We start from the raw sequence: 24,964 nt of genomic DNA on the forward strand, positions 1-24,964 counted from the left end.
GCCCCCTGTTGCCCCAATTGAGGAGTAATATGAGATAAATTGACACTGGGCCCAATTTCATCTTTACCTGCAGTCTGATCAGCTGCTCTTTTAGAGCGGTGGCCTGACCTGTCTGTTAGCTCTAATGGAGGCCAATATATAGATAAGTGCGCCTCGCCGGGAAAATCAATATCGATGTGGCCCCTGATGGTTTTTGAGTTAGAGTGCTTTGTTTTGTGATACAAAGAGGCCGACGGGTCCTTCTATTAACGATCCCCAGTCAACCTTGAGACGCAGTGTCGCAGTCGGAGATAGAAGAGGGCCGACGGGTCGAAGCATCGGCACCAGCGTCAGTGGAGCGTTAGATTTGCCGGAGGAAAGAAACCAACGGCGATGGAGCGAGAGCTTTGAAGAAGACCGGCTGTGGATGGCAATGTCTCAATGTCATTAGAGACGTTTGTTTTGCAAAGAAAAGGCGGTTTTCTGAGGAAGAAAAGTGTGTCAGAAATGTGTTTCGACTAATAAAATGAGGACATTTTTTTTGGTGTGAATATAGTTTTATTTCAAATAAAAGCAAGTCTGATCTCAACTATTATAATTCCATTTATAGTACATATGGGCTAAAAATCATACATCCTCAAAGAATTATAGACAGGGTGAGTGAAAACTCTGGCAAGGGTTGTTTTTCAAAATACACTTTACCATTTTACGCCTTCAAACCAAGCGGTCCTTTTCAGTTGGATCAGTTCAGTTGCTGGTTTTTATATAGTTTACATGACATTTTGTTCCATCAGCTGACGGAGATGAGACAAACGATTTGAACTCAGCAAAACACAGAATTTGGTGATGAATATTAGTCACAAAGTTTACAAATAGGGAAACACATGAATGACATTTAACAAAACTAACTTTGCTCCTGGTAATCACTTACTAATCGATTATTAACAGATCGCCTCAGTTGTCACCAGAACAGCGGTTTTTACTTTAGTACACAAACGGCATTTACAATATTTGATTTGAGGATTAAGATCTTTTTAGAAACAAGGAAGGCACATTGGTGCTTTTTGGCAATAAACAAAATATATTCATTTAGACTAAAAAGTAAACTAAGGTCCTAATATTTATGCGCAAATGCTATACAACCGTAGCTGATATATGACCAATTAAAAGTTATTTGTTTTTTCAAAAGCAAGCAATGGAAGCGTTTCTTTCTTGTAAAAAATATGACCAGATTTAACAGTTTTCGTTGCTTCATTTTTAAAAACTTTTAACTTCAAGATCTCTGCTATAGCTGCTTAGGTAAGAAATAGTAGATGTGTTTTACACAACATATAGTTTATCTTATTGTCAGCTACAACATCAGATAAATGTCAATGCAGGGAAGAATTTATTCACAAATACTGTATTTTAGGAAGTGTTGATATTCTAATATATATATTTTTTTTTTATAGGCATCGACTCTCTTTGCACCCAATCATTTGTTTCGGCGCATGACGAACCTATAAAAGCTTTCATGACCCGGTGAGGCCTCCAGCTACAGATGAGGGTAGTTACAAAAAATAATGACAACTTTTGTTTTCATTTGTGAGGTTTGTGACGTGGAATGAAACTCGATTCAGCAGTTTGCACACCAGCCAGATGTTCCCGTGTGTGTGTGTGTGTGTGTGTGTGTGCGTTGTAACAGCTGTGTCGGTCTGTCTGGTGAACTAGGAGGCGAGGGGCTGCAGGCCGGGAGTGGAGAGCACTCCAGGCTTGAAAGACGTCCAACCATGTGAGCTCGGCAGAGGCGGACTCGAGCGGCGGACGGCGGTCTCCGCGGCAACGGCCGTCATCATGGAGCACTCGTACCCTCCGTTGTGTTTGGACAACGTTCCCGACTCTTCGGTCGCTCGGTTGTCGCCTCGCAAAATAAAAACAAAACAGAAGATAATTGAAACATCATGAAATAGGAGGTTTGTCTTGGCAAAGTAGAAAAAGGAAGGAGGCCGATATCTGCATAGATGCACCTCCGGCTCAGGTACCTGGTTCTGAAGAGCAGGACGGACAGACGTCTCTCCTGGGACAGACCACGTCCAACTGCAGGTTTGTACAGTAATTCATTTAGACGTCTGCGATCATTACGTTCTACACAATACCGGCTCCTTAACCTGTATTTGATGGAACTTTGTATCACAGATGTGTTCCCATTAATCCCCGATGCTGTGGATCACCTCCTTTACCTAAAGCCGTGTGTGTAAGTGACAGGTCCTGTGACGGGGGTCTTACCCGAGGCCTGCTCGTAGCGGGGGGCTCCGACATGCTCTCATCTGTCACGCTGGTCTCGCTCACATTATCCACAGACGGCTGTTTGTGGAGGAATGTTCTGTTCCTGCAGAGAGAACAGTGAAAGCATATTAATATTCACTGACTCACAATCTGTATAAAGTCCCTGTTTGGTTGTGGATTCACAGAGGACAACTTTGCACTGAAACTATATATAAAACTTCAACATGGCAGGAATTATTAAATTGACATTTGCTCTGTTAGCAGTGTAATTTAGAGCACAGAAAAACAAAAACACGTTGATTAATGTAAAAAGGAAAAGAAAAAGGTTTGTTTGACAGGGATCTGAATAAAACGCTTGCAGAAGAAGTGATGTGTGACCGACTTGTGGACCAGAAGGGCTGAATTTATCTTTAGAAATGGACTCCCTGAAAGTCTGTGCGTCTGCGCCTTTAGTGCATTCTCATGCACGTGAGAACCGCAAAAAGACGCAGCATCGGGAGCAATTTGTGTTTGTTAGCGCATGTCACCGTGTACTTTGTGATGTGTGAGTTCGGTGCTTCAGTTTCCCTCTTCGAGTGCTCTCGCAGTCGAGTGCAGAAGGCAATTTGAGGCAGAGCTATTGGCTCTATTGGCGGCCATGTAGCGTTTCCTCGGGGGTCTCACCTCACCGGCTCCATTCTGGGGCTGAGAAATGACCTATTTTGATGTGTAATTGCTGCAGAACAAGCTAAACCAAGCATGTAATTGAAAGCGTGCCTCTCACACAGGAAGCCAGAGAGCAAGCGGTGGAGTAGGTGGATGGATGGGGGGCCGGGGGAGGGGTTACTGGGGGGGGGGGGAGATGCCAACAGCCTCGTCGTCCATAAGCCGGCAAAACAACAGTAAAACAAATCAGCTGCACAGAGACAGCTCAGGTGGAAAAGATGGAGGGGTGGGAGTGGGGGGGGGGGGGGGGTCGCAGCAGGTAGTTTACGTATGCTAACCGGGGCTGCGTGATGCCATCGGTTCCACATGTGATCTGCTGCCTGCCCCCCCCCCTCCCCTCTCTCCACCACCCCCCGGGGTCACGCTGAGGCACCTGCATTACACGGCTCGTGCCCCCTGGGTTTGATAGACACCTCTAAATGCTGTCAGCTCGTCCCCGGCTGTCCGTGCTGCCCGATGCCTCCGGGAGATTTAGAGCAATTTATCTGACGTGTATATGAAATATAATATAAATGTACTGGAGCTCCTTTTTAACCGATTAATCCAATCACAGGATCCCCACATTCACCATTTCAAGTAAACCCATTCAAATTAGAATTTTTTCGGGGACATTAGTATCTTATTATGTCCATACAAGGCTAGCTTTGCATAATAATATCCTCTGAGAAAGACTGCGCAAATGTATTATAGGAGATGCAGTTTGAAACAAATGGTTAAAACGTTAAAACACAAATATTTTACATTCCTTGCATTCATAAGAGTAAATTAAGCGTTTATGTTTGAATAGTTTTCCCTCTTTTCATCAATAATTCTGTGGCCCGTCCTCCATCAATGGTCCTTTCTGTGCTTAGTTTTGTGTTTTCTTCCTCTTTTTGTCTCCCTTCACTCTTCTTTTCTTCTACTTTGTCCCTCATGTCCCTTTTCTCCGGTCCCTAGTTCCCTCCTCCGATTGCCTCCCCCCTTTCCTTTTTCTTTCCTTAACTCTCGCAATGCCTCATCTGCCACTTCTCCCCCGTCCCCGCCTCTCACCCGTAACAGTAGGTGGCACAGGCAGCGATGGAGAGCAGGGAGACCAGGGCCATCATGCAGGCCGCGATGGCCACGTTCCTCCTCTGCTCCTCCTCAGCCTGCTGGAGCTCCCCCCACTCCAGGTCACTGAACTGACAGCGCTCCCCTATGTAGCCTGAAGCACAGCTGCAGCGGGAGAAAAGAACATGACATTTATTACAGTTATTTACAGCTCATCATGTGCGAAGGCTTTGGAGGCTTTCGGTTCCAGTGATCACGAAATGAACAACAAAATGCATGTTGTCAACTTTATGGAAAGTATATCATGGTGGGCATTAGCGTTGAACACTACAGTAAAAAAGTAAAAAACCTACATGTCAGCTGGAATCAAGGGATTTAAATGTCTCTCCTGCGTTTACATCATTTGAGAGAACATCCACAAAATGTTCCTGCTCACTGACTCTAAAGGTAAAACACTCTCTGTTCCTAGTTACTTATATACTGCACATGATTGATCATGTAAACCCTGTGTCCTACAGCACTGAGATGAGGTCATGGCTTTAATAATGGGCCAGCAGCGACACCTACTGGTTGTGAGCGGTAGTGCATCACATGCGCAAATAAGGGAAAAGACACCAATAAATCTGCAACGTGGGTCGTAGAAGGCACTCTCATACTTTCTGAGAGGAATGCCACTTTAAGATAAATACTATTCAGAGATGACTTCAATATTCTCCCCGTCACAGCAAATTTCAGGAGGCAACCAACTATTGTTGACTTCGGCATCTGCTCCAAAACGCATGATCAGCAGGGGTTATTTACTTGCAAGCGTATGACTCCATTTCCGGGTAGTAGAAGCAGACGCCCTGGTACAGACAGTAGGACTCATGGGAGGACGGGCAGCTCTGTGCCGAGTTACCACCGTGGTGCCGGGTGGACACGTCAGCAGGCCGACTGGTCGTCCCCCGCGGCGATGTGGCCTCCGACTCTTATTAGAGGATTGGGAAGATCATTTTGTTGAATTAGACAAATGTACCGAATGGCGCAGTCTCCTTTTTAATAATACGCAGCAGCTGGAGTCCCAAAGTTTCTCTAAAACCTTTCGTAGAGACGCACCTAGGCATGTCTTCCCGTTGCCTTGGTAACCAGCCCGGCACTTGCAGAGGTGCGCCCCAAAGGTATTTTGGCATTGTGCGTTTTTGTCACACTTGTGCGTTCCCTGTGTACACTCATCAATGTCTGAAACAAAACGAGAAGAGGCCTCATCCAATGAGCATTCTTTACATATTTTAAGCATTCATAAAAAGAAGAATGATGCTGTACAATGTGTTCATGATAAGGCGTGCGCTCATTCACTGGTGATCTATCAAGTCACATGACCTCCTGAATACTGCATACAGACAAAGAAGCAAATGTGTAACATTGACTGGCTTTCATATGAGGCATTTATAGCGATCATCTTTGCTCCCAGAGCAGCTCGGCCACCGTGTAATGTGGTTTTTCTAGATCTAAAAGTTAAATCTGCTCCATCCCCTGAAAAAGGTCCACAATCTCGACCCACAAGGATGCAAAAGAATCCAAAATAGTTTTATTCGGGATATGTTCCTCTATGCACGCATTCATAGGAGAGACAAACTCACCCACACACAGCCGTCCGTCACCTGTGAAACCCTGTGGACACACACAGGTGGGGCTGCCGGCCCCCAGCAGGCACTGTGCGTCTGCATGACAGCCGAGCGAGTGGCACTCGTTCTGGTCTGACGGAGGAGGAACCGTCACACGTTACGGTCAACATTTAGTCGGAAACAACATACAATAACAACAACAACGATTAGCACCGTCACCTGACACCATGGCGTCCGTGAAGGGGGCCGACTCGCTGCCTCCCTCCGAGTTCACATCCGGCTCTGCTTCGTCAGCTGACAGCCCAGGGGCGGTGGGGGGGCTTTTGTTTTTATTAAACGTTGAATCGGTGGTTTGACTGTCTCCAGATCCTACGCGAGCATTTCGTAGTTCAGAAGCATTCTCGATTAGTTGGTTTTCCTTCATAGCTCACAAGCTCTAAGTAAGATGGCCGAAAATGATTCACCTGCTGAGCCGGGCGAGCAGCTCCTTCCGTCGGGCGACAGGACGTAGCGTGGGAGACACGAGCATCGGGCCAATCCCAGTTCGCTTTCACACACCTGGGCACAACCTCCATTCAGGTGAAGGCAAACGTCCGCCCCTGAACATTTACATGCAAAAACACAATCTGAATCTCAATCATTCATTTTGAGGATGTTTTTTTTCTGCCAGCCAACAAATCTCAAATGCTTTAAATATTCATTTCAGAGAGCAGCCCTCCACGCTGAATGCACATGAAAGGTTTTTCGCTTAGCTTAGTAAACGCTGACAGGTGGAAGAAAGACAGAGGAGGCAGCCGGATGTTCTGATCATGTGATCATCTGTTTTAAAACCTCAGTGTATCATTTCTGTACCGGGTTTAGCGAGAGGATGAACCACCACAACGGATGCCGGTTGGACCATGTTGCCGTGGATACGTTGCAGCTTCCTCCCAGTCCGCTTGTGCACGCTCCTCAGCTGCTTGGGCTTCTGATACGTTATCCACAACCTGTCCTCAAACACCGCAAGGTCAAAAGGTCGACCTGGAGGAATCCGAATAGAGGGGAAGAAGTTCACCGAGTGCTTCTGGGGGGAAATGATTGTGTATCTCGTGTTCATGTAAGCTGAGGGACGGCTGTGATTACAGGGACACTAGTTAAGGAAGGACTTGGCGGACTCATGTAGAACCCAGATCATGTCACATGTCACATGTTCGTACAAGCCTCACCTACTTGGTTCTCTAACAGGACCCGTCGGTCCGAACCATCCAGGGCGGCGGTCTCCACCAGGCCCCTCCTCTGGTCGCACCAGAACAGGCGGTCCTCGGTGAAATCGATGGTCAGGCCGCTCGGCGACACGAGGTGGGTTCTGGCAACGACGGCGCGGCCTTCCCCCTCCAAAGAGGCACTCTCCACGACAGGATGAGCCCCGATGTCAGTCCAGAACAACCTCCTCAAAAGGTCCAGAGAGCAATGTGAATGAGCCACCGGGGGACGGATTAACTCCACAAGAAATCCCTCGAGACGTTTTAAACTGTGAAACTATCTCACTCACTTTGCCAAAGGATGAACTGCAATTCCTCTCGGTTTGTCCAGCCCTTCGCTTACGAGGGTTTCTCTGTTTTGCCCGTTTAAGGTGCTGCAGTCGACGGTCGACTGGCTGCAGGACAAAGGTGTCAAAGTGAAGACAAAAAGCATATCAAGTTCAACAATGTTAAACAATACAAATGTTTCTTTAATAAGCTATTAAAAAAACACTCTTAAATGTCATTAAATTGTCCCCATGGATTTGTTTAATAGACAACAACCATTAAAAAACACACAACTTTTAGCACTTAATGAAATAATCTTTTCATGATTTTTACTGTGCGCTAACATCCCTCACCCTTTATCCGTCCAGTACATCCTGCGGTGGATCCAGTCAATCGCAAGACCCTCTGGTGAGTCCAAACCGTCGGAGACGAGGACGTCTCTGGACCCGCCGTTCAGATCCACCCGCTCAATTCTCTTCTGGCCGACGCTCGCAAAGTACACCTTCAAAAGAGAAAGATAGAAAATAGATTCAAAGAGATTCAAAGGCATTCCAGACATTGCAACCATAAAGTACAACAGTCCAACTACAGTGTCTGTCCACTAGATGTCCCTGGTTGTCTTCACAACAACGTCGAGGACTTGTGACACCAGTGTGGTACCACAAGGAGTTCTGAGGAACTGAGGAGTTCCCAGCTTACACTTTTCTGGACGGGGTCGTAGTCCAAAGCGATGATAGCTCCTCTTGGATCCTCCACCAGGGTTCCATCCCCGGCGCCTCCGGGGTGGATTTGACGTACATCCACTAGATTGGCGACCAGCAGATACGGTGGAGGTCCTGGAGAACAGCCATAACATCATTGTACAACTAGATGTTCTGCAGCAGAAGTTAAAGGCAGCAAGTGACGTACACGAGGGCTCAGCGTGACTCACCGGAGGCCACGCAGCGCTCGCCATCTCGGTGCAGCAGGTAGCCGGGCAGACAACCACACTGCCACCCAGTCGGGCTGACGGGGGTACAGAGCTGGCTGCAGCCCCCCCTGTCTGCAGACAAGCAGCCTGCAAGGGCGACAGTGTGTTACACATGCACAGAGGCCCCTTTTTCTGAAGACATTACTGGTAAGACAATGTTAGCATGTAGTGAAGGTCGCCGTCTCTTTCCCACTCTACTCTCTCGTGGTGTTACTAAATTCTTAGTCTGTTGAGACAGGGGGGGTTATAAAACTGAGGATTAAAGTCTATTGACAGAGGTCACTCTTGTTTACAGCGTTTCCCCTGGTTGCAGAAAGTGTTAAATATGCATCTTAACATCCATCTCACTTATTATGTTTTATGGTTTTGATTCAACTCTTACCAATATTAGATTTAGATATTAATATCAATTTAACAAAATGAAAATCTGAAATATCGCACTAGTACGTCATTCCCAGTTTTTCCAGTTACATAAAATCCTGAATACTAAGTTAATTTTATTTTGAGAATAAGCAGCTGGTAAACTGTAATATAGTCCTTACCAGTACAGGCTTGCCCATCCTCCTGCAGTGAAGATCCTTCAGGACACACACAGACAGCCCCCCCGTCTGCTGTCAGACATCCGTCACCACACTTCTTGGTCATATTGCCTTCACACGGTGTGATTTCTGATTGTGGAAAGGAAAGCAATAATGACTTAAGATCCCGACAACACGGTTAACAGAAGTTAAATCGTTTTCTGTTTCATGTAAAGAGATCTTATTTGTTCAAGAATTTTCCAGGTTTTTTGGAAGGCTCACAGCAGGTTGCAAACAAGCTTCTTGGTGAAATCCCTTCACAAAGTCCGTCCTGACCGTATAAAAAGAGGTGAATGTGTGAGGAGAATGCATCCAAAGCCCGAAGAGCAAGAACGATGTGATGTTAGCTCACATGAGCGTGGCATCTCCTGGGCCTGTGATGGCCATGGATACAGAGGCGGGCTGCACAGATGTGAATTTGATGTGAAATAGTTACATCTGTTGCTCCGCCGCTGACTGGTTATCAGGTACGTTTTTGAACATCGTGTACATTTAAAGCAAACCTGCAGGAGGAACTGTTCTATAGATGAAAAGCAAAAAAACTGAAAGATATAATACTCAAAATTAACAGAAAATTGCTGTTTTTAACACATTTCTCTGTGAAGTTTGTCTTGAATCAAAAATAAGACACGTAAGCAGCGCAGCAAAATAATCCGCCACGTGATCTCTGTTGTTGACTCTATTGTCAGGTCTGCCCCTTGGCTCTGTATTTGTGTTCATCTGGTCCTTGACAAAGGTTGTCTGCTAAACGGCTTAGAGCCCACAAAGCTGCTGACCAGATATGTTCCCTTTTCAAATGTCACCTCGTCATTTAATCCCATTGTGTGTTTGGACCTCCACTGTTCCGCTGGTGTCCTAGCTGGGAAATTAGAGAAGAACATATTGTCTGTGTGTTTTTAATGGGGCTGTCAACATAAACGAGTTAATCTATGCGATTAATGTGGCCGAATTAATGCAACTAAATATTTTAACGTACGTTGGTTTACGTCCGTAAACCGGAAGTTGACGAGAAGTTGGAAAAGAAACAACCGCTAGTTGCAGTCAGTTACATCAAGATGGAGAGAGAGGCGCGACATACAACGGAGAACTGTGCAGAGGAGCTACTCCACATGTCAAACAGAAGGGGGTGAGTGGCAAAGGGACCCCATAAAGCACTGCTATGCTAAGCTAACTGCTAGGCTACTACTGCTAAAGCGATTACTCATTACTTTTATTTATAGAAGAAAAAGAAACATTCATTAAAAACAACATTGTAAAAACAACAACATTCATTAATCGCCATTTATCGAGATTAAAGAATTTCAAAAGGTGCGATAAATTAGTTAATTTTTTTTTAATCTATTGACAGCCCTAATTTTTAATGGCTTGTAAAGTCAACTGCTGATAGATATCATGTGGTTTCAGATTACACTAGACAAAACTAGACCAAATAAAACTAATTATTACCAAATCCTTGACATAAAGATTCTCTACACATTCCTACATGACTTAACTATATTTGTGCCAAAGCATTAGATTAGATTAGATGAGGTATCTGTTCCTTAAAATAATCCGTTGTTATGCTGGGAGACAACAGACTTGCTTTATGGCTACGAGGAACAGCCAGATGCAGACCGGTGTGGAAAAAAAAAGAAAACTACAAGGAGTATCTGGATTATTTAGACCCAAAATATCATCACGTTTTATTATAGACCTTCTGAGAAGCACCAACAGGCATATTGGTCTGATCCTAAAAAGACAAACGTTCACTAATTCGAATATAAAAGCTCTGCTTCCTCTCTTTGCAAACTGGACCTTTACTGACAAAGTGCCACTGTTTTGACCCAAATAACTTAACACACAATTGACAGCTCACATGTGTCTAGTCTAGGATGCTTAGCATACGACCCGGCCTTCTTGGGGTCAAAGTAGTGTCTGGAGGACCAATGCCACCTTTTTAAAAGCACAACAAAAATAAGTTTCTAATCGGACACCCAAGCTGCTTTTGTTCTGTTAACCGAAACAAAGCGCAAGATTTGCCACTTTCGGGAAAAAAACACATAATTTTCCTCATCCTTGCTTGGGAGGTCAGATGGAAATCAGGTAACCTAACAACAATAATACAAATATTTCCACCATACCTCCACATGTCTTCCTGTCCGGTAGGAGCGCATATCCTGTTGGGCAGGTACAGAAATAGGAGCCTGGGATGTTTTCACAACCAAGAGAGCAGCCGTGGTTCCAGTGTGCACATTCGTTCACATCTACGCCACAAACAGACAAATATACTGATGTAACGTGTAATTTGTGTAATTTAGATCCATGCACATAGTTTATCTACACGTGAGGACACAGAAGGAGTTCAGCTTAGGTGGTGGACAGTGTTTGTGTCCATACTCACTGGATAACATATTTATTCTTGATGCAATTTCATTGATTTTATGGGACGGATACCAACCTTCACAATAAGAGCCTTGCATACTGAGAGCAAAGCCTTCAGTGCACTGGCACGTCCCTTGCTCGGCTAGACTGGAACACACATTCACGCAATTTCCACTCTTTTCGTCACAACCTGTTTGAAGGGATCATTGATAATACAACACTCAAGTATTATTGTCTAGAGTAAAAATGACTAGCGCCTACAGAGCACGTTAAATGTCAAAGTTCAGCTGTAACCTGGAGGAGATGATTGGGAGTCTGCCATTGGCTGGTTGAGGGGATGCACCACCTTGAGGCTAACTGGGGGTTTGGCCATTTGTTTCATGTTAACATCCAGCGGCTTTCCACCAGCGAACTTGTTCACTCGTTTTATCACCCGAGACGACGCATCGGTGTAGTACAAGTGCTCCAGAAAAACTGATACCGCCAGTGACTGAGACCTGAAAAACAGAAGCATTTCATCTCGGTTTGCTAACAAATACAAAATGATAAACAATAACAGGACTACAACATTATGCTCACCAAAGGGGATGATCAATAATGTGCAGGCCGTTGCCGTCGTAATCACAAGAGGCAATGGCACTTTCTCCCTGTGGACCAAACTGAACCCAGAACAGTCTTTTGTCCTCTCGGTCAATTGACAGGGCGCCCAGGTGCTCTGCTATCTTAATCAGTGTTGTTTTCATTTGTCCTGTCACATCAGACCGCTGGATACATGGGCTCATCCCGCCAGACAGCCAAAAAAGAAACCTGCAAAATATTTGAACTGAGGGACGACTTTGAAACGATTTCTCCAAATATTTTGGAGAATTATACGAAATGTTAATACAACTCTGCATATCCTCCCAGGAAATATACCTAAAATTACATACAGTAAAATAGAAAATGGGGCTATTCGCTGTACAAGCCCTGGAAATGGAAAGCTAGTTTTTACAGCAATTACAACGTGACAACATGAAATATACAATGATGATTGTTTGGTAGAATATATGTGGATGTTTTCTGCTGTTCATCTGCCTGGATGAGAATGGAGGTCCATCATCAGAAAGTGAAAAGTGTGATGCAACGTGCGTTACCTGTTGTTGGGATCAACGTTTATAGAATTTGGTTGGCTCAAGTGCCTCAAAAGAGTTTTTTCGTTTTTCCCATTTATATCCATTTTCTTGATTTTTCCCTTTTCTCCACTTGTCCAATATACATGGTTCCAAACCCAGTCCACTGCAAGGCCCGAGATATGTTTGTCAGATGAGTACAGTTTCTGGAAAAGAAAAAGTACCTAATCAAACCAAAGACGAAAGCATCATCGTTGAATGTTTAGAAAAACAAGTATAAGATTTGATTTTTGGTACCCTCATCATTAGTCTTCTTAATTGTTCCTTAACCACTCTACTGATATGTTGGAGGACTAAATCCAAGCCAAGGGACTTCAGGGTAGTCACATAATCACCTGTCTGTTTGCTCCTCTCACTGATGCCTTGTGGATGACCCCTGTGTGTTTGTCGGCCCAGTAAACTGTCTCCTCTCTCAAATGGAAGTCGAGCAGGATCGAGCTTCCCACTCCAGCCACGAGCCTCCTCTGGTTCTTCCCACCGAGATCCATCCGATGAATAGCTTTCCCATGGCCAAATATCAGGAATGGCTGTGAGGCTTGACAAAAGAGAACGTACGTCATTCAATATTAGGAATTCCATTCTTAAGGCCCTAATACACAAATTACACAAATTACCTGTTATTCCAAGGCCTCGCTGTGGTAGACAAAGGTATTTATACTTTTTAAATATGAATCAAATCTGCTCTGTTGCATTCAATAAAAGTTAGTTGTTGGTATTAATTGTTCATCAGCATTATGTTCATTTAATAATTGATGGGCCCAATTAGAGTGAAATAGAAAATAAAGTAGGATATCATCTAGGATGTGGCTACCTTTTTTTCTTTCAATGGTTTGCTACCATGGTGTACAGTTTGTTTTTTCGTGTTAGGACTTTAACCCTTTCAAGGTGTGTTTTTAGTTCATCGTAACCGCCTTGGTTGCCTAAAAAACTCCTACTTCTGCTCCACCCGCTCGTGCCACTTCAAGATGCCGATGGCCAAAAACCAAAGACCAAAGTCTGAAGCCTCAAGGCTTCAAAGCTGCCGTCTACAAACCAACGTGTGACGGCTGTGACTGACCCCACTTCGTATATACCTTCCCTGGTTGTGTTGCATCCTGTATCAAGATAAAGCCACAATTTAAAACTATAATTTATACAACCGCCAAATCTTCGATGAGTCCTTGTTTCGCTGTGCTTAAATTTGTCAAATGCTCTCATTACAAATCCTCTTCAAGGCTGTCATGAGATGAAGTTGAAGGAAGACTCTTTGCTTTGGATAACAAACTTTCTCCCTGGGAACATTGTCACTCTACTCCATCTTTTGATTCCGGCCAAAGTACGAATGTTGCCGATACCACTGAGTTGAATTACTCGATGTGGAGACTAAGTTTGCTCCAGGGCCCATTAAGCTTTGACCAACTATGACGCAAGGCCAGATCTGTGATGACTGTCTGTGTGACTATCGATGAAAAGTTCACTGGTCTATCGTGGCAATGGCGGCTGCCATGCGCAACCATGGATACCACTCTTAACTCGGTGGAATGAAGAAAACAAGGAGAAACACCAGACAAACAGCATGGACGGACGGCTACTGGTGCGTTGCTAGGAGCCGTCCAGATGAATCATTAATTGACAAGTTCACATGGTGGTCAGCGTGATTCTTGACCGAGCTTTTAAGAAACCTATTTTTGAAACAAGACACGAAAGAGAGCGTTAAGACCACACAGAAATGTTGATTTCCTGTTTTACATTGTGGATACATTCATTTGGGGAGTTTGATTGGCCATTTTGGAAGCTAAACCTGCTCATCGGGCTCATCAAAATATCCTTATCCTCGTTGGGTTTGACTATATTTGCTAGAGGTTTCAACCAACCTATATACTGTTTATCCATGTGTGTATATATATATATATATACATATTCATATGTATATCTAGATATGTATATATTTAATCTTAGTTTCTAGAACTGGATACGTATAGAGTCCTTTTATTGAATACAGCGTGCAGTAACTGGACTGTAATTTCTTGTATAACCTTTAAGGTGTCTTGGTTTGAGTAGGACAGCTTTTCAATTGGACCAAAAGGTGTTTTTGTTCAGATAGACGTTTTCGATATTTTAGCCACGTATTTTATTTTCAAAAATTGAACTGTTCAAATGTACCTTATCAGAGGCCTTTTACATGGGGCTCTATTCTCCAACCTCCTTGTGGATGAACAACTGAGTGGAGAAGAAACTAAAACAACTCAAAGGAAGATAACCCGTTACTGACCATGACCTTTGAGCTTGTTGTGGGGGACACAGAAGAGTGTCACAGCATTGAGATTCATTATAAAACACAACAATAAACTCTCTGGAACAATAGTAATTAAAGGTACAAGATAATAGACATCAGCAATCTCCATCGATCCAGCCGATGTCCCTGAAAACCAGCCTGAGACCGACCAACAGTAGCTATAAAGTAGATAGTTTACTCTATGAAGTCTGTCATGTGTATATAAACATAGAGAGGTAATCTTCCATCAAGGAAATTATTCAACCTGCGCAAAAAGACTCTGTGCAGTGTGGCTCTATACATTACATAAATAATCAAGTTTTTCTATTTATTCGTGCCTGAAATTAGTGAAATTAGTCCCTGTTCCGTGGCTCCCTGCGCTGTCATACTATTTAACAAATTCATCAGAAGTACTCAGAAGACACCGCCTGGATGGTTAGGATTGTCCTCCTGACTACTTTCCCTGACAAGCACAGGAAGCAAACTCACCCACGCAGCTGCTGTTCCTCCCCGCTCGCGATAGACGTTCACCCCAGCACGCCGTGCCGAGGGCCGCGGCTCCCGAGCGCTGCACCGCCAAATAGATCAGCGCTGCTGTGATCGTCACAGCCAACATAATCCTGCACGCCGTCCTCGTCTCAGGAGCTGCACTCGTTTACTCTTTCTCAGGCATTCCCGCTCTTAGCACTGGCACACAAGAATTCCCCAAAATGAAGCAACATTTGTGTATGGACCGTTGGCATTCTTGTCCAGGACTTCAACTTAAAGAGACAACACAGCTTCACATGACAAGAGATGTTGCGCTGAGGAGATCGGGGGACTCAGAGGGAAGAGTGTACTACTGCCGGTGTAGTGTTTGGCAAAAAACCCCTGCTGTGTGGGGATCCTCCTCCCTCCCCAGTTCGGCCCCCAGTCTGCCAGCCTGTTTTGGAAGCAAAGATTGAAATTCCTGACACCCCCGTGGTAAATGTTGCACATGCTAGTGCAGCATCGGAGCAAGAAGTTCTTTAACCTGCAGTGAGCGTCTCGAGCTGATTGTGGGTTATGCAAGAAATGAGAGGGCTGAAGAAAGGTCCCACATAATAACATCACCTACCCCCCCCCTCGTGCCCCCTCCACCCATGTCCTTTCTCAATGTGGATGCGTGAGTTTTTGCGTGAGACTGGGAGAGAGATAGTTTGAGATGAACATTGCATTTGAGGCTATTAGCTCAACCACAACCCTGAAATATTAATGTATTAATTCATTTGGAGAAATAAATTGACCTTTAGCCTGTTTTACTGTTTAGTATAACGACATTCATCAAATACAAGTTGCACACAACGAACACAATAGATGCACTGTTTTGTGGCCTTTTCTGCTGCTGAAGGCTCCCGGGGGGAATCGGTGAGTAATTTATAGAGAACGAAGGAGGAGTGGAGCCGATTATCCATAAATTGTTTGTCCTCTTTTTACCCAAGAGAACAACTGACAGACGCCAGGAACCAAAACCTCTATTCATACGCTCCATGACTGGCATATTGTCAGCAACAACGTCACCACTAACCTCGTAGAGGGGCAGTCGTACGTGGCTGGGAAAGTGGCCTTGTCTCCAGACTATACTCGTCTGAGGGACATTGACCTTTTCCCACAATTTCACCCCTGATACAGAGGAAGATGTAAACGTCCATAACTCTCCTCCAGGTGGCCGAGTGCTGAATGACAATCACACGTGGGTTTGAGTCATCAGGTATCGAGAGATGCTGCTGTCCTATTAAACACCACCTCAGGTCATTGCTTTTGTGAAAGAAAGTGTTCCGGTCTTTAATTCAGCTGGCTGAGTCACCGTCAAGGGTTTCTTGACAAAAAGGAATTAATTTGAATAATGCCATGCTCGTTCTGTGTCTTTGTACTTGGTCTGCCGCCTAAAGCCTTGGGTCTATACTTTAAAACGTGTATTATAGTATTCTTGTGAAAAGGTCTTCATTTTGGCTGCTACATGTTTTCTATATTCTGCTTCTAAAAAATGTTCAACAAATTTATTCTACCAAATAACGTACTGTGTTTTTTTGCCATTTCCTATTAACAGAAATAAGGTCAATATACTTTACAAACCCGTTCTGGCGTCCAGCATAATGTTGTAGTAACTTGAATGGCTGAGTAGCTCTGGATTGGGAGCTTTACGTTTGACTGCACTTCTCGAGCTGCGATGCTTTTGTGGCTTTAAGAGGATGAGCTCATTGTGTCACATCAGCATCACACTGACAGCATCCGACTCGATTATCTCTCAATTATCTCTCAATCCCAGAAATGTGATATCTTATCCTTGATCTGTAATCAAATACCGATTGCTGATCTTGAATCTGGACACCCGAAAAAAGGGTTCAGTCCCTCCAAAGCCACAGCTGATTTCCCCTCGTGCCAAATGGAAAGAGATCCCAAGTGAATATCATACCCTTTCTCTCATAGACCTTGTGCCTCTGACAACTGTCTACCTCTCCATCCATCACGCGATCCATCTATCCATTTATATATTTATCTACCCACTCACTTACCTTACCTTAATATGTAACTACCCACATACCTAATTACCTACATATGTGTTCCTACCTACCTATCTAATTATTTACATTTGCACCTAGCTATCGAGTTACCTACCTGTTAAAAGACAGTCAGTCCGTCCTCTGCTATAAGGCCCCACCCTTTCCGTAAGAAGTTAATTCCGTTGTGTTTTCCAACGGAAAACTGTCTCTTTAATCTGTCTCTTCGTCTGTCTGTCTTTTCATTCATTGGTTATCTTTCATTAACAGCCCTCGTCTGGCCTCCATTCACTCTGTTTGTCAAACAGCCCGGTTGTTGCGATGACAACAACACTGCTGTTGTTAGAGTTTAGTAAGAAATACATGCTCATATAGCTGGTAGCACAGACGTATCCATGGAAACGGTTTTCCACATCGACCTAGTATGTTGATTATCAGGATGAACACGTGTTCTCATAACTAAGACGTGTGAAGAATAAGGTATAAAGTATTGTTTTTGAGTCATAATTGTTCCGTGATCACTTTTACCAAATTATGACTTTTCAGCCCTTCTTTTTTTCCATATGTGTGTTTCTTACAGCATCATACGCATGGGCATAGATTGTGCAGTCATGTACTTTATGATGAGGATAACATGAGAAAATGCCTTGTATTGTTGAAGTAAAACTGTAAAAGATTATCACAGTAATGCGAAATGCAAAGTAACAAAGATCTAAAATTCTATGTTGCAAGAAAGGGAGGATGTTCCTGGTTGTCAGGGATGCGTGGGGGAGGCAGGACTCAAATGCAGACTTCTCAGGAAAACAAAAGACTTTGATAGTCAAAAGGCCAAAAACACAGGAACCGGGGGGAAAACCAGCAGGCAAGAAACTACGTACATCCACGACAATAGACAATGACGCAACAAGTGACACAAGAGACACACGGCTTAAATACACAAGGGAGGTGCAGGTGATTGGACACAGGTGGAAACTATTAGACGATCACAGGGGATGACGGGACAAGGCAGGAAGTGAAGTTACCCGGGGACACGAGTGGCAGAAAACTACAAAATACAACAGGAAGTGAACCATACCGTGACAGTGGTGGTGATCTTGACATTTTTATACAAATTTTAATTACCAAAATGTGTCAAAAGAAGGCTCTGTTTTAAGTAAGAGTGCACCTGTCTACAACACAGATACCACAACACACGAATAATTTAACCATTTTTGTTCACTTTATTCAAAACAAAACCACAACATCATTCATAGACAAATGTTTACATAAAGTCATAGAAACTGGCAATGTTTATCACACAAAACACATATCCTATAAAACACACGGAATATCCTTTTGGTCCATTAAGGCAACAATCAGCTTGATTTCCTAAAGTAACAGCATTGTTGTAGACGTGGGGGGAAATGGATAATCGGCCTTCTTTGAAAACACCACATGATATCCTATCTGACACTTAAACTTTGGCATAGAGTACAGGATAAAAGGCCACACACAGCTGTGACAGACTGTTTGTACTTTTAAAATGTTAAACAAGTCCAACATGCATGCAGTTCTGTAGTGACAAGCATCCAATGCATCCTAATCAAATATAAGGCTCCGTAATAAATAAGGGAATGTCTTTTGGACTGACCGAATTCTATATTGACTACAGATCAATAGTTGATGGAAAATGCTGTTTAATACAGAAAATGATTTCTTCACAGCCCCACTGTGTGAAACACATAGATTTGAATAAAGATGTATGAATTATTTCATAAACCCAGAGGCTGTTTTGGGGCTAAAAACTGATGCAAAAGGGTTATTTCTCTGGAACTATTTTTCTATCTGGAAAAATATCAGTATACATGTCACTGGTTAAGAAATACATGAAGATGGCACACAGAAAAAAAAATCCAGAGTTGCCTGAATAAAAAAATAAATAAAATCACTTACAGGGTATCCATTCCTATAAGACATGGAGATACCAGGCTTGTAACTCATCTAAGTCATAGCACAATGTGTGGACAGTATTTGTGAGTGAAGCAGAACAACCAGAGAGGCTTTGGTACAGGCCTCACGTCATGGGGTGAAATCTCGATTTCAGGCTGTGATTGGCCGATTAACACGTTCAAATTTGCAGAGGATATTTTGTAACTCTTTCAGGGCTTGTTGCAGTTGTGTTTGGAGCATTTTCAAACAGAAAAGTTGACGTTGTAGCCAACACGCAATAATATATTACCCGCCTTGGGTGCCATTGGGGTACTTGAGGGTGTCTTAAAGGCATATGTATGTATTGAAACGACTTACTAGCATGGTGTTTGGCCAGTGGCCATGGATTCCTGGCGTCAGCAGAGATACTCACAGCGGGAACTGTCACTCTTATAGGTCATCTGAGAGTCAATACTTGACCTGGAGCACAGGAGCATTCGCTCTGATTCAGTAGTTGCTCTTCTCACCCAAAACTCAGTTGGATGAGAGTTCAACGTCCTTTGCTTCATTGAAATCGTCTCAAACTTGACATAGCTGTCTTTTTCAAGCTCCTCTTCGTCTAGAGCTGTGCCGCTTCCCTTGCAGTACAGGTGGATAATCTTATAGAGCAACAGCGCAATGAGAGACAAAACCAAAGCACAAGCAATGCCGCTTACGATATTGAAAAGCCGGCTCTGCCCGCCATCCTGTACATTGTCCAACGTGTAGAAGTCAACGCAGGGATCTTTTCCCGCAGCACTACCTTTTGCAACGAGGCAAACTGAGTACCTTATCCCAGATGAAAGCCCCTCCAGGAGCACTTTTCCACTGCCAGCATTAGTCTCCATCGTCCTTTTGCTGTCATCCTCATCATAGGGAGAGTACACCACCGTCAGTGCGGCATCATTCGGTAACCCATCTGCTCTCCACAGCAACACTGCAGTGTCAACGGTTTCCTCCACAATCTTAAGGTCTTTGACGGACTTTGATGCGTCGCCTTTCTTGCTCTTTTCATCTGCTGCGAGCTTTCTCCCACCGGCTCCTTGCTGGGCTTTTGCTTGTTTCAACGGGCCTTTCTGTAGACTGGTGCTGGTTGTGGTTTTGGGCTTCTTGGTGACCACAGCTGTTGACGTTTTTGGGAGAACTGTCGAGGTGGTGACGAGCGAGTTGGAGGTGTCTGTTGAGGGAGTGAACGTCGGGCCTTGGCTGGTCGATCCGGGCTCGACGGTGGGCCGCAGTGGAAGGATGGTGGTGCTTAGGGCACCCGCGACCGAGATGGAAATGGCGGCTTCTGCGTTTCCAGCAACATTCTTTGCTTTGCAACTGTAGTTTCCGGCGTCTTTATGTAATATTCCATGCAAGCTCATGATGGACCATCTGACGCCATCTCCAGGTGACTCCTGGACTGTCGGTGGGAACAAGAACGCAAAAGTGAACGAGAAACAAATGACAATCGACCCACAATGTATCTTTACTAAAGGTAACAATACACAAATAAATCTGAAAAGAGCATTGTTTGGTTTCTCACATGCTTATACTTTAATAAGCCTGCATGTTGTACCTGTGTTGTTGACCAGAGAGCCATCGGATTTATCCCAATAAAGAGTTGGTGTTGGAAACCCCGCGGCATCACAGCGCAAGAGGACATTGCTGCCTAAAGGAGACGTGATCTTGGTAGCCGAAGTCATGACTGATGGCTTCACACAATTGTCAAGTTCAGCACGCTGAAAAAGTACGCCGGAGAGATTCTCCGGTGCACTGCAGACCATGAACTGGTCCATCAAAACCACAGGTGTGCCCGACATTTTGGAGAGCTCGATCAGCTTGGAGATTTTGCAGTCACAGAACCAGGGGTTATCCTGCAGGCCTGAAGATGAAGAAGATGAGAAGAATCTAGATCAACTTGCTGTTTCATATCAGTGCAGTGTCAAACAGCATCTGTTTGAATAATGGGCCTTTTGTTGATCATAATTGAAAGATTAGAGGATGCAGATGGCAGTGAATTGGGTTGCAAATATGTCTTATTGAGATTCAGGCAACAGCTGCAATGACTTTGGTGCTGTGAAGTGAATGAATCCCCACTGGACTGGAGAATAGAGAGTACTATTTGGTTGCATGTTGCAGGCAGGTAATCCTTCCTCTATACCTATATATACATCCCTTCGCAAATAGCTCTGAACAACTGCTGCACACAATGCAATGGTTCATATTAAAGCTCTTTAACAGGATTAGTTTGTCTTAACAGTAGCAAAGCACCTTAGCTGGCTGGTCTTCCTCCAGTTGGTGGCAATCTATTCTTTCCTTTAGCTGTGGAATATATGCCAGTAAATCACTGGAAGGCACTGTCTACATAATCCATGTCTTTCGATTCCAGACATTTTGGTTACAAAACAAAAATCCAATCATTATATTATGTTGTATGTTTTTAAATGGTTGAATGAATAACCAACCACCAATAAATACATAATTCAAATTATTAAGTAGACCTTAGAATGGAATATACTCATTTTATAATTCTAAATGCTGAAGCAGCTGTCCTATCTTTCTCTGTATGGCCTAATCCTGTTTGTCCAGACCACACAGCCGGTTCCTTCGGCCCAGATGAGTAAGTCTCCCCTATAAAGCCTGTTAACGACGTCCCTCTCACCGCTCAGTGCATGTAAAACACACAGTAAACAAACAAATCATGAAAAGACTCCGTACATGCAATCAACACAAAATGGTTTTGATAATAGTGATATATATTTACATGCTAGACAAATTGCTATGAATCTTGTGGTTTTCACTCCACAATACGTTTATAATGTGTTAGCAAGGAGTGTCAAAGGCAAGTCTATATGGAAGCTTTTTCAGCCAGTGTCTAGCACCTACAAGTTATCCTGCAAATAGTGTGAATTTACAGCAGTGATGGTAATTGACACTAGATATTGGCCACTATGGCACTTGATCCTGGACTTTTTTTTGTTTTTTCTGAACTAAAAAAAAAGTCAATTCACAATGGGAGAATCACAACTTGTGATAAACATTTGATCGCTGGAAAATGTAAGAGGGGGAGTCCTGCTTGAGCAGCAAACTTCTACTCTAAGCGAGGGAATCTTCCACTGGGGAACAGTCCTTGAACAGTTCTCCAGGAAAATCCCCTGGAAATGAAGTGTCAATCATGTGTGTGTGTGAAAAGTTCTCCCAGGATCAGCTGATAGCCAAGAGGCTGAGAGTGCTGAGCGAACCCAATGCCAGGTGGGGAACTCGCTCTACTATTCATCAGTTAATCAGGACAATAACTCGATAATGTGCACTGAGCTCCGCCACTACTTAGAATAAGCTGATTTGATTATGTTGTGGTGCTTCCTGCCCGGACGGGTTTGAGCCCGGCTAGATGGACGAACACGTGATGGAAAGAAGTTCCTCAGGTAATTACAATCAAACCAAATGCTTCCTCTTGAGGCCTGAACTAATCTGGACCCAACCTTTGTACCCTTACCTAACACAACTTTTTGGGAGACATTATGAGACATCGGTGCTCCGTTGAAGGGCGGCCAGATATCCATGAGATCCGAGGGCAGGGTGGTCAATTTGTTGCTGGACAGATCCAAGTAGGTGATGTTGAGGAGGAAAGGTATCGCCTCGTTGGGAACGTTTGTGATTCTGTTGTTGTGTAGATCCAGTGTCTTCAGCCTGGGCATCTCTTTCAGCGACTCCCAAGGGAAGACGGAGATCATATTCCCGTCCAGCCTCAGCTCATGGAGCACTTTGAGGTTGTAGAAACTTGCAGTGTCCACTGAGCTGATGGAATTGTAAGTAATCCACAGATACCGGAGGTCCACCAGGTAGTAAAAAGCTTCTGTTGGGATTCGCCGCACCATGGTCTTCTCAATACGGAGTTTGACTGTATCCACCGGGACGTTGACGGGGACGTCAGACATGTCGGGATCATTGCAGAGCACTGATCTGAGAATAATAATAAAGAAGGCTTAAATGATTTGAGCATATGCCATGGCCAGATGAGCCTATTGTTTAACTGAGGGTGATTGAAATATAGTCGTCTTCATAACGTCATCCTGTGTCGAGTCAACCTCTGCCTGTTCTGCGACTGTCAAATCAAACTTCTCATTGTTGTCCATTTTATGAGGGGAATTGTCCTCATAGAAACCAAAGCATCTGTATGAAGGATGGCGTGCTGCTATTTGGTGTTTCCTCTCCTTTATGTTAGATTGAGTATTAAGGACTGACCTCGTTCTTTGTGACGGCAGAGAGATGGATGCATTGTGGAAAAGGTTCTGCATTAATCTGATGGATTATGCAGGCGGCCATTAGGTCTTCCTCAGGGATGACTGGATTGGCACCATGCCAAGAACCATATATCCTGTCCATATATATCTTTACAACCTGTCCCATTATTACTGCCCTATATGATATCTATACACCTTTATCTTCACACTGCACTACTTTAGATACCAATTCACAGCTAAAGAACAGAGGCTCTGTATTTATTTGTGTGTTTTTATGTTTGTTGCATATCCAAATTTGTACAAAAAATCATTAAAAAGGTGAATACGGACTGATGGAAACTTGATGGCTGAAAAGGTTGTAGCTCCTAACTAAACATGGTAATACAACTACGTCAGTGCTTCATCTTTACTTTCCATTGCAGTCTGAGTCCGGCTGTACTTAATATTGTGCTCATTCAATGCATGGAAGGCTCAAGGTAATCAAAGGAACAATATAAAAGAGGTTGTGCAAATTTACACAAAGAATTGCATGACATTTCTTTCCATTTTAAATTTGACAAATTGCTGGACTGAAAGCAAAATCAAAGCATGATTTACCTGGTTCCTGTTCCATCGGTGCGTCCATGGAAGACACAGGTGCACTGGGAGGGACAGAAGGGACGAGCCATACTGAGGCAGCATACAAATACTTGCACACAGAGAAGAGGACGCATGGTGTCAGCGAACGCACCAACAGTTCTCACAATGAGAAAAGACCATGAAAAAAGACATCCGGATTCATTGAGAACCTGAGGGAGGATTATTCCCCCAAAAAACAAACCAACGGAGAACAATGAAAAAGGATTTCAAAGTCCATAGGATGTAACAGGCTGAGGATCTCATTACAGGACATGTCACCCGTCGGATTGCCTGCTCGGGGGTGGGGAGGGTGGTGGATTAGTGCAGGATTTCTTGGGCTTGAACAGGGTCAAGCAAGTAAGGACACTTGGCGGGACCGCTCCTTTGGACATGTCGCTAATCGGCTAATTCCAGAGAGGTTTCCCATCGGGTGATCAGCCGTGCCTCACGTTAGCCATTCAGTTTCCGGCATCACCATTGCTTATTTAGATATAACTCGCAAATCTTTCTTCCCTTAAATATGTCCCATCCCTTTTAAGACCCATCGGAAAACTTTTAATAGAACACTATGTACAGCTTTGACCTTTTTTTTACTGTAGATTCAAGGTGTTTTTCCTCACTTGACTCTAGACCTTTCTAAAATCTAAATGTATTATGCAGCTGGAGGCCTTATGTCAGGTATGTGAGTGTGTTCTGTCTGGCACTCGGGTGCAAAGTGTAATCTGGAAGGGATTTATTACCGGACTAGATGCCCCAGTGATAGAGGGGCCGGACTCCACCTGTCTGACGATGACGGAGCTACAGTTTTGGATCACTTTCCTCCTTTTTCACACACGTGTGTTTAACACAAGCGCGGACAGCATTCACTTCCCTACTTTTTGAATGCGTTGGCTTGAATGTGCCTATAGTGTTTTAAGAGTACGGTCTACCTCACTTTTATTAGAAATTGAAATGAAAGCATTGCAACTGTGTCAGCATATGTTTCTCACTATTTGTGCACAAACTCAAATTGTGATAATCTAGATGGGGTCAATTGTTGAATAGTAAATAATTTTAAAGTACCTCAGAGTGCGTTATTATCTTACTCATACAGTTGTGCAAGAGTGAAACTGTGAAACTCTTTCTTTAGAAGCATTAAGACCAAAGGGAGACTCCTGGTGGTAAAAGGTTGTACTGAGAGTATCTCTGGTTGACGAGCATTCATTATTTTATTAACTCAACAATCTAAA

At 43.8% G+C, this 24,964-nt stretch overlaps 2 protein-coding genes across 3 annotated transcripts; both read right to left on the reverse strand.

Annotated features, from left to right (window-relative positions):
* Nucleotides 1-514: 514 nt before the first annotated feature.
* Nucleotides 515-15,272, reverse strand: egf (epidermal growth factor). Of its 2 annotated transcripts, none has more exons than XM_078102016.1 (23): nucleotides 14,912-15,272; nucleotides 12,504-12,703; nucleotides 12,133-12,314; nucleotides 11,579-11,806; nucleotides 11,294-11,496; nucleotides 11,076-11,189; nucleotides 10,759-10,881; nucleotides 8,603-8,728; nucleotides 8,022-8,147; nucleotides 7,790-7,926; nucleotides 7,444-7,592; nucleotides 7,114-7,218; nucleotides 6,788-7,011; nucleotides 6,435-6,602; nucleotides 6,047-6,181; nucleotides 5,802-5,951; nucleotides 5,598-5,714; nucleotides 5,074-5,196; nucleotides 4,780-4,945; nucleotides 3,979-4,143; nucleotides 2,245-2,341; nucleotides 2,001-2,055; nucleotides 515-1,879 (listed from the first exon to the last, which is right to left on the reverse strand). In XM_078102016.1, the coding sequence occupies exons 1-23, from the start codon at nucleotides 15,036-15,038 to the stop codon at nucleotides 1,686-1,688; spliced, it is 3,414 nt and encodes a 1,137-aa protein (XP_077958142.1). In that variant the 5' UTR covers nucleotides 15,039-15,272; the 3' UTR covers nucleotides 515-1,685. The 2 variants fall into 2 exon arrangements, with proteins under 2 accessions (XP_077958142.1, XP_040031124.2); XM_040175190.2 differs by having other exon boundaries at nucleotides 2,245-2,347.
* A 2,869-nt stretch (nucleotides 15,273-18,141) lies between these two features.
* lrit3a (info leucine-rich repeat, immunoglobulin-like and transmembrane domains 3a) lies at nucleotides 18,142-24,789 on the reverse strand. The gene is made up of 4 exons (XM_040174003.2): nucleotides 23,715-24,789; nucleotides 22,370-22,836; nucleotides 20,450-20,755; nucleotides 18,142-20,293 (listed from the first exon to the last, which is right to left on the reverse strand). Exons 1-4 carry the CDS (start codon nucleotides 23,828-23,830, stop codon nucleotides 19,266-19,268), a joined length of 1,917 nt encoding a protein of 638 aa, XP_040029937.2. The 5' UTR covers nucleotides 23,831-24,789; the 3' UTR covers nucleotides 18,142-19,265.
* Nucleotides 24,790-24,964: the final 175 nt, after the last annotated feature.

The sequence above is a fragment of the Gasterosteus aculeatus genome, chromosome 4 (assembly GCF_964276395.1).
Source record: "Gasterosteus aculeatus chromosome 4, fGasAcu3.hap1.1, whole genome shotgun sequence".
NCBI lineage: Eukaryota > Metazoa > Chordata > Actinopteri > Perciformes > Gasterosteidae > Gasterosteus > Gasterosteus aculeatus.